This window comes from Olea europaea, chromosome 7, assembly GCF_002742605.1.
Source record: "Olea europaea var. sylvestris chromosome 7, O_europaea_v1, whole genome shotgun sequence".
NCBI classification, from domain to species: Eukaryota; Viridiplantae; Streptophyta; class Magnoliopsida; order Lamiales; family Oleaceae; genus Olea; species Olea europaea.
In genome coordinates this window covers 22935697-22945462 of record NC_036243.1, presented here as the reverse complement: position 1 = coordinate 22945462, position 9766 = coordinate 22935697, and the positions used below count along the sequence as shown (strand labels likewise).

Genomic DNA, 9766 nt, shown 5'->3' with positions numbered 1-9766 from the left:
GCATTTAATTTGGCAAGATCTATTATTTATTTAAATTAATTTTGTGATAAATAATATTAAATAATAGAATCCGAAGATCTAAATTTAAGTGATTTGTTAATCACAAGGAGTTGTGATTGTGAGATACAAATTACGTATGATTGGATCTTGAATAAACCGTGGTCGTAAGTAATGACGCGATACGGATACTGTTAATACAGTTAGACCATCACGTGTGACATTTCTTACTTGTGAAATAAGTAGCTGATTTCACGAGCTAAGTGTGGTGACACTTAAATGAATATGTGGATGTTTTGTTATAGAACAAAACATTGGAGACCTGCTAAGAGATTCCACATGGATAACTATTTGAGTGTCAGTGGTTAATCTCTAACGTTTGGTAGTGGAATTGGTCCTATAACTTGAGGTCATCATAGTGACTTATATGAGGACAATCATGCTTTGACGGTGTTGGATGTTGCTCTGCCAAGGGCCGCTAATACGACATCGTTCAGGTATGTCAAGAACCATATGAAGGTTGTGAATGAAAATAGAGGATTCGTCACTCTTAGATAGTAAGAGATTGTGATCTGCATTTCGTTCAATTAAGTCAATAACGAAATCCTTGGCCAAGGTATACATATAAGTCGAAAAGGAGTTTTCGACTCATATTGACTTAATAGTAGAACGAAAGATATGATCGATAATCGAGATTGACACACTTCCATATCTCCTAGTTGATCGGATTGTATTGACGAAGGGATTATAATTTCATGGTAAACGAACAATTTTGGTTTTGTCATACCACGTGACATTTCCCGTCACATGTATTGCCCTGATACATTGTTAGATATCAATCTGGAACGGCGAGTGTGAATTTGTGATAAATTGAAAGGGTGTTTAATTTATCAGTTTTGATTAGATCAAAATAATATTTCACGTCGTTGGCATCGTGGTCGGGAACCTAATGGGTCGCACACAAAAGAGAATTGGAAGATTGCAAATTGCCAATTGATTAGTTTAACGATCGTTGGATAAATTAATTAATTGAATTTGTTATTTATATTCCCGAATTAATTAATTGGATTAATTAATTCACGGACCTGGTTTAATTAAATGGATTAATTAAATATTGGATCGGACCGGGCCGAGCCTGTTTGGGTTTATATAAATACATGGCTAGGGTTTGAGGTCCATAAGGTTTTCATTATTTTTGTTGGCACAAGAGGAAAAACCCAAGCAGTTGCAGTCTATTCTCTGTGTGGATTTCATTGGAGGCTGGACAATTGGACAGCTGTGGGAGGCAAATTCAAGTTGCTGGAAAAGAATAACGCAAAGGAGTTTACAAAATCAAGAAAAATGTGTATTTCTCATCACAATTCTTATCTAAATACAAAGATGAATCCTGAATGGGAATTGAAACTATTTAATTCTGCTGTGCATGTTTAAGTAAATTCCCAACAAATTCGCTCCGAAACATCTTGGTTGATCAATTATTCATTCAAGTGAATACTTACAAATATCAAACATCAATTCTATAATAAAATGCCAAAATTCATTACCTTTACTAATAAACATTCAAAGTTCTAAAGTTGTGAAGAGACAGATAAAGTTTCAGTTGTCCCAAAATGAGATCATTCTTAATGATTTATATGGAGGGAAAAGAAGTTCAGAATTACTGAAAAGTGCGGGTTGCACAATCAAAGAGGTACTTCGATGATTTATAGATTGGGTGGTCATAATCTACTAGAATTTACTTATGTCTGTACTAATTGTAAGTTATCTTTTCTAGTGGATTGTTTTGGCAAGGTTTGCTTGAAGGTTTTTAATCCCTGGTGAAGAGTTCTTTTAGGGATCTTCTTTCGTTACCATATTTGATGTTATTTACTTTTATGCTTTTGATCATATTGTATGATTGACACTTGGAATTTAATGTGACGTTAAACTTAATCATTTATGATATAGGTTGGTAGAAGTAGCCACTCTCAATGACAAGCAAGGCAGATCACAGCACTCCAATGCAAGGCCATCGACCCCCATAAGGCGTTCTACCAATACGCCGAGAGGAGCGTTCTACCACTACGCCCAGGGGCGCTCTACCACAACCCCCAGAAGGCGTTTTACCACTACACCCGGGAGGCGCTCTACTAGAACCCCCAAAAGGCGCTCTACCACTATCCCTAGAAATCATTCTACCTCTAAGCGAAGTCCTCAACGGGCATGATATTGCTTGTCCAAACACTTAGCCATAAAACCTTTAATGAATTGACCACGTTCCATGGCCGCTGATACAGGTACAATCTTCAAGCGGGAAGTTAAGGACTCCTCACTCAGAACGTGGGTGTAGTGGGAATACCAACGTGGTACACATGGCACCACAGCCGCCCAGCGGTTACCCAGTGCCTAATATCTATAAATACCCCCGGATGTGACACAGGTAAGGGATTTTTTTCTCTCATTCTCGTTTTAGCCATCTGAATTTCAAATATATTTCTTTCAAGTCTAAAAACTAATTCTCACGCCGGAGGTAAAACGGGGGAGAAAGCCCCGCCTTCATTTTTCAGGTCTTGCATACTTGACGGAGTGGTGGAAACGCCAAACACTACCAGGCAAACAGAAGGGTGTTGTTCCACCGCCCTTTCATTGGCACCGTCTGTGGGAATCTCATTTGAACTAAAAAGCCATGTCAAGAAGACGAACAAGAAATGATACTCGCCTGGTTGGGAACACGGCGGAGACGGAGTCGGAGTCAGTTGCAAGGGGTCATGAACCACCACCGCCCTCGCAGTATTTGAGCAGAGTCAATTCAGCGCTTTGGAGAACCAATTAATAGCAATGATGGTGCTCTTACAAAACCAGTAGCAGAGAACCACCATTCCTCATTTAAGCCCGACGGAAGTGACGAATCAACAACCGCCTCAAGCGCCACCCGAAGCTATCCCACCCATCTCTCAGCGGGGGAGCGGGAGACGCGGGAGCCCTAATGACAGTAGCTCAACAGCCCCCGCAAACTATGGTAGACCTGGAACGAAAGATGGAAGAAATCATGTCCCAGAAGATAGACGATGCATTGTCCAAGAGAAAAGATAGGCGGAGACAGATGGTTTTGGAGGAAGACCCGTTCGCCCCAGAAATCATGGCGGTCCCTTTGCCTAAAAGCTTCAAACAGCCCATGATTGAAGCCTATGATGGAGTCACGGACCCGCTCGACCATCTACGAACCTTCGTGGATCTGATGAGACTTTATGCCGCCCCGGACGCAGTGATGTGCCGATCCTTTCCCCCCACACTCAGGAGGGAGGCTAGGGACTGGGTAGCAACCTTGGCCCCGCTTTCCATCAAGTCATTAGATGAGCTCTCCAGGAGCTTTGTGGCTTACTTTCTAAGCAGCAAAAGGAAGAGGAAGACAGCCATTGGGTTGATGCAGGTCGTACAGGACAAAGACGAGTCATTACAGGAATACTTAGCTAGGTTCAGCCTGGCGACTCTTGGCATAAGAGACCTACAAATGTTCGCAGTGGTTACAGCCTTGATGAATGGAACGCGAAATCGGGCCTTTAAGATGTCACTTTCCAAGAACCCCCCGGAGTCGATGCATGACCTATTAAAGAAGGGGGACAAGTATGTCGATGCGGAGGAAGCGGAGAAGGTAACTAAAAATCTCAGGGATGGAAGGGAGACAGAAGCTCATAAGCGAAAAACATGTGACGAGCAAGGGCACAATGATAAAAATAAGCCGAAGAATGAACGCACAAGCAAGGGTTATGCCCAGGACCGGTCAGTCAGGCAGAAACGAGAGGAGGTCAAGATACCCACCCCTTTGAACATTCCGCGAACAAAGTTATTGATGGAGATACAGCACATGAAGGAGCTCGAATAGCCCAAACCAATGCTAACCCCTTTGGGCAAGAGAAATCAAAGTAAATACTGTCATTTTCATAGAGATCACGGGCATGATACCGAAAAATGCCTACAGTTAAAGGAAGAAATTGAGCGCCTGCTGAGACGGGGGCTATTGGCAAAGTATGTGAAAAACGATAAGGGCAGGCAAAGGGTTGAAGGTCTACCCCCACCAAGGGCAGGAGTGATAAACATGATCATCGGAGGAGTAGCATCGGGCGGCGACTCAAATTCAGCTAGGAAGAGCTATGCGCGTTCAGTAGGGGTCTGCTCTATTCAGAAAAAAGCAAGATTCAACCAGAGTATAACTTTTGATGAAGATGACTTGATTGGTGTAACACACCCCCATGATGACGCCTTAGTAATAGTAGGCGGTATTGCGGATTTTAACGTGAAGAGGGTGTTAGTCGACGGAGGGAGTGCGGCAAATGTCCTCACCTGGGATGCCTTCTTGGGTCTAAAAATCCCCCAAGAAAGGTTGAAGGTGGTGACTACCCCCCTACAAGGCTTTGGAGGGGCAACAGTAATACTGGAAGGGACTGTAGAGCTTTCAGTCACGCTTGGGACATACCTAGCGACAGTGGTGATCGTGACTAATTTCTTGGTCGTCAAGACCCCTATGGCCTACAACGCTATCTACGGCCGGCCATTGCTAAATGCAGCTGGCACGGTCCCATCGACCTACCATCAAATTATGAAGTTTCCAACCAGCAGGGGGATCGGGAGCGTGCGGGGAGACCAGCATGCATCAAGAAAGTGCTATGTGGATAGTATACAAGCCAAAGCCCACCATCAGTCATGATGCTGGATGTAGAACTCTCGAGGGAGCGGATCGAGCCACTTGATATGATTGAAAAAATCTTTATTGCCAAAGGAAAGGAGTTTCTTGTTGGAACAGGTCTGGGATCCAAAGAGAAGGAAAAATTAGCGAAGTGTCTAGCCGGTAATTTGGATGTCTTCGCTTGGAACCCAAAGGATATCCTGAGAATTAGCCCAACTGTTGTGCAGCACCGCCTCAGTGTCCAGCCAGGGGCTAAGTCAGTGAAGCATAAAAAGAGAAATCTTGCCCCTGAGAGGCAGGCTGCGGCCAGAGCAGAGGTGGAAAAATTGCTATAGGCGGGTTTTATCCGAGAGGTGCAATACCCCGAGTGGTTGGAAAATATTGTACTTGTAAAGAAGTCAAACGGAAAATGGCGCATGTGTGTAGATTATACTGGGTTGAACAAGGTATGCCCAAAAGACTCATACCCGCTTCCCAAAATAGATCAACTGGTAGACGCAACGTCGGGTCATGAAAGGCTCAGCTTTCTAGATGCATTTTCGGGGTATCATCAAATTTCAATGGTCGAGTCCGATCAAGAGAAGACGTCATTTATCACGGACTTTGGCATGTACCGTTACACAGCCATGCCATTTGGTTTGAAAAATGTAGGAGCAACGTATCAGAGGATGGTAAACAAAGTCTTTCGTGGGCTAATCGGAGGTGTCGTAGAAGTCTGTGTTGACGATATGGTGGTCAAGAGCGCCAAAGCCGATGACCATGTGGCCTGGTTGCAGAAAGTGTTTGACGTTGCCCGACAAAACAGATTAAGGTTCAATCCAGAGAAGCGTGTTTTTGGTACCGCAGGGGGAAATTTTCTAGGGTTCATGATCACGCAAAGGGGCATCGAAGTGAACCTGGACAAAATTTGGGCAATCCTAGAAATGAAAAGCCCCACCAGCAGGAAGGAGGTTCAGAGGCTGACGGGGCGGGTAGCGGCCTTAAATCGTTTCATGAGCCGGGCGGCAGACAAATGCTACCACTTCTTCAAAGCTATAGGGGGCTCCTCCAATTTTGAGTGGACCCAGGAATGCGAAGAGTCTCTTAGGAACTTGAAGCAATCATTACAAGAGCCCCTGATCTTGACCAGCCCATCTCCTGAGGACGTGTCGTGTCTCTACTTGGCAGTATCACCAAAGGCAGTCAGCGCGGTCCTGGTGAAAGAGTTCTCAAAGGCCAAAAACTAGTCTACTATGTGAGCCAAGTATTGAGGGGCGCAGAGATAAGATACATCATGACTGAACAGTTGGTGTTTGCATTAATTGTCGCGATCAGGAAATTGAGGCCTTACTTTCAGTCTCACACGGTGCAAGTAATGATTGACCAACCTATCAAGCAGATTCTACATCGGCCCGAGACCTCTGGGAGGTTGTTGAAATGGGCCATCGAGTTAAGTGAGTTTGATATCAAATTCAGGCCAAGGACAACTATTAAGGCACAGGCTCTAGCAGACTTCATCGTCGAGCTCACCACCCCGCCCGAACACCCACCAGGGGAACATGCAGATTGGAAAATTTTTGTCGATGGATCTTCAAACGACGAAGGATCTGGGGCGGGGATCATAATGATAGGTCCGAATGAGGAAGAGTTGGAATACTCGCTGCATTTTGAATTCCCTGCTACAAATAACGAGGCCGAGTACGAAGCAGTAATCACGGGTTTGGGATTGGCAGCCAGACTCGGGGTAACCTCAGTGGAAATTTGCAGCGACTCTCAGTTGATAATCGGGCAAGTGACGAGGGAATTCGAAACAAAGGACGGAAAGATGGCTACATATTTAATGGAGGTCAAAAACTTGCAGAAGGGGTTCACCAAGTTTAAGATAACTAAGGTCCTCCGAAAGGACAATGAGCAAGCGGACGCACTGGCTAAGCTCATATCAGCCAACCCCAGACGACTGCCTCGCATAGCTAGTGTGCAAATTCTGCGACAATCTAGCGTCCAACACGTAATCGATGTTATGAATGTAGAGAATGAGGAAAGTTGGATAGACCCGCTGTTTGAATATCTCACAAAGAATAAATTGCCGAAGGATGCTCTCACAGCAAGAAGGCTAAAAGTTCGGGTAGCCTCATTTGCCATCATCGATGGGCTACTCTACAAGCGAGGTTTCACAATGCCATATTTAAAGTGTTTGCGACCGACAGAAACACAAGAGGTGCTAGTCGAAGTACATGAGAAAATTTGTGGCAACCACCAAGGGGCGACTACCCTTGCGTTCAAGACGCTTCGACAAGGATATTATTGGCCTAGTATGAAGGAAGATGCTAGAGAGTTGGTGAGAAAATGCGATGCATGCCAACGCCATGGAAATCTGATCCACATTCCAGCCGAGCAACAGACGGTAGTTTTCGGGGTGTGTCCCTTCTTCCAATGGGTGATGGACATCTTGGGACCTTTGCCCCTGTCTAAAGGACAAAGGAAGTTCTTGTTAGTTGCCGTAGACTATTTTACTAAGTGGGTGGAAGCTGAGCCCTTGGCCACCATCACGACTACAAAGATACAGGGATTCGTTTGGAAAAATATCATATGCAGGTTTGGTATACCTCGGGTAATCATTACAGATAATGGAAAACAATTCGATAATCACAGTTTTAGAGCCTTCTGCACAAGTTACCACATCGACCACAGGCTGACTTTAGTTGCTCACCCAAAGGCAAATGGACAGGCTAAAGTGACCAACCGAACCATACTATGGGATTTGAAGACACGGTTGGAAAAAGAAAAAAGGACTTTGGGCTGAGGAGTTGCCCAATGTACTATGGGCATATCACACTACCCCCCGAGAATTGACCGGGGAGACGCCATTCAAACTGGCCTTTGGGATGGAAGCTGTGGTTCCGGTTGAGATCTTAAGCGAGACAGGAAGGATGAAAGTCAAGCAGCCCAATGACGCAACGACTGGGGGAGAACTCGACCTCCTCGAAGGGGTAAGGGACAAGGCGGCGATAAGAATGATGGCTTATAAACGAAGAGCCGCTGAGTACTTCAACTGGAGAGTGAAGCCAAGGGTCTTCCAGCCAGGAGATCTCGTGCTAAGAGATGTAGCAGCGGCAGGACACTCCCCACCAAAGCTTGGTCCAAACTGGGAAGGCCCGTACGAAGTAATTCGCAAGCTGGGGAAGGGAGCTTACAGCTTGAAAGATATAAAAGGAAGGCCACTAGGTAGACCATGGAATGCAGAACATCTCAAAAAGTATTACCAGTAGAATTCGAAATGTACGCGTCGGCTGCGCTTTTGTAAATATAGTAGATTAGGTTGCATTGTTTATTTTCTCTATGTAATGCCTCACGAAGGCACCCTTAGTTGTAACAATTTATCTTATTCAATGAAAGACCTTGGTGGTGACAGATGATGAGGGTGCTACGGAAGGGCCAGCCTAGCTGGGACGTCCCGATGCGCCTACTGAGCTCACAAGACCAGAAATTTTTTATGCCAACAGACAACTTTGAAATCCACGCTCATCCCACTAAAACATAATGTCGACATAGCCTACGCGGGTAAGTGGAGAGCCTTGGAAAGTCAAAAAATTGGCTAAGGCCCTTAACCACCAAATCACCCCCTGCGGTCGACGTAGCCTACGCGGCTAGCTGGAGAGCCTTGAAAAGTCAAAAAATTGGCTAAGGCCCTTAACCACCAAATCACCCCCTGCGGTCGACGTAGCCTACGCGGCTAGGTGGAAGCCTTGGAAAGTCAAAAAATTGGCTAAGGCCCTTAACCACCAAATCACCCCCTGCGGTCGACGTAGCCTGCGCGACTAGGTGGAGAGCCTTGAAAAGTCAAAAAATTGGCTAAGGCCCTTAACCACCAAATCACCCCCTGCGGTCGACGTAGCCTGCGCGGCTAGGCGGAAAGCCTTGAAAAGTAAAAAAATTGGCTAAGGCCCTTAATCGCCAAATCATCCCTTGCGGTCGACGTAGCCTACGCGGCTAGGCAAATATCCTTGAAAAGTCAAAAAATTAGCTAAGGCCCTTAACCACCAAATCACCCCCTGTGGTCGACGTAGCCTACGCGGCTAGGCGGAGAGCCTTGGAAAGTCAAAAAATTGGCTAAGGCCCTTAACCACCAAATCACCCCTGCGGTCGACGTAGCCTACGCGGCTAGACGGAGAGCCTTGGAAAGTCAAAAAATTGGCTAAGGCCCTTAACCACCAAATCACCCCCTGCAGTCGACGTAGCCTACGCGGCTATGTGGAGAGCCTTGAAAAGTCAAAAAATTGGCTAAGACCCTTAACCACCAAATCACCCCTTGCGGTCGACGTAGCCTGCATGGCTAGGCGGAAAGCCTTGAAAAGTCAAAAAATTGGCTAAGGCCCTTAATCGCCAAATCAACCCTGCGGTCGACGTAGCCTACGCGGCTAGGCGGAGAGCCTTGAAAAGTCAAAAAATTGGCTAAGACCCTTAACCACCAAATCACCCCCTGCGGTCGACGTAGCCTGCGCGGCCAGGCGGAAAGCCTTGAAAAGTCAAAAAATTGGCTAAGGCCCTTAACCACCAAATCACCCCCTGCGGTCGACGTAGCCTGCGCGGCCAGGCGGAAAGCCCTGAAAAGTCAAAAAATTGGCTAAGGCCCTTAATCGCCAAATCACTCCCTGCGATCGACGTAGCCTACGCAACTAGGTAGAGAGCCATAAAAAAAAAATTAAAAAAAAAAAAATATATATATATATATATGAACACTCCCCCGCACCATCAAGCAGTAAAAAGAAAAATAACAGGAAAGACGACAATTTAAAGGAACCACGCATCCAGCGCCAATGATATCGAATGAAAGACGTGTTTATACATTCGAAGAATTCTTGCCCACATCCCGAGCAAGTAGGAGATAACAAGGCTAAACAAAAGTAAACACTAAAAAGGAAAAACTAGCAAAGAAAACAACAACTAAGAAATGCTTCAGCTCGAAGGGGAGACATCCCCGCTACCACCTTGTGATGAACGATCGAGTGATCTGGATGACTGAGCTACACTCTCCTTCCCCTTGCGCTGTGTAAGAAATCTATCCAGACCAGAGGGGTCTATAGAAGGATGTTCGGCCATAATCCACTCCTTGGAGAGCTTAATTGA

At 45.6% G+C, this 9766-nt stretch overlaps 3 protein-coding genes across 3 annotated transcripts; all 3 read left to right on the top strand.

Annotated features, from left to right (window-relative positions):
- Positions 1–2962: 2962 nt before the first annotated feature.
- LOC111398077 lies at positions 2963–3859 on the top strand. Its single transcript, XM_023025032.1, has one exon. It carries the CDS (start codon positions 2963–2965, stop codon positions 3857–3859), a length of 897 nt encoding a protein of 298 aa, XP_022880800.1.
- A 9-nt stretch (positions 3860–3868) lies between these two features.
- LOC111398076 lies at positions 3869–4681 on the top strand. Its single transcript, XM_023025031.1, has one exon. It carries the CDS (start codon positions 3869–3871, stop codon positions 4679–4681), a length of 813 nt encoding a protein of 270 aa, XP_022880799.1.
- A 1252-nt stretch (positions 4682–5933) lies between these two features.
- Positions 5934–7442, top strand: LOC111398075. Its single transcript, XM_023025030.1, has one exon. The coding sequence runs from the start codon at positions 5934–5936 to the stop codon at positions 7440–7442; it is 1509 nt and encodes a 502-aa protein (XP_022880798.1).
- Positions 7443–9766: the final 2324 nt, after the last annotated feature.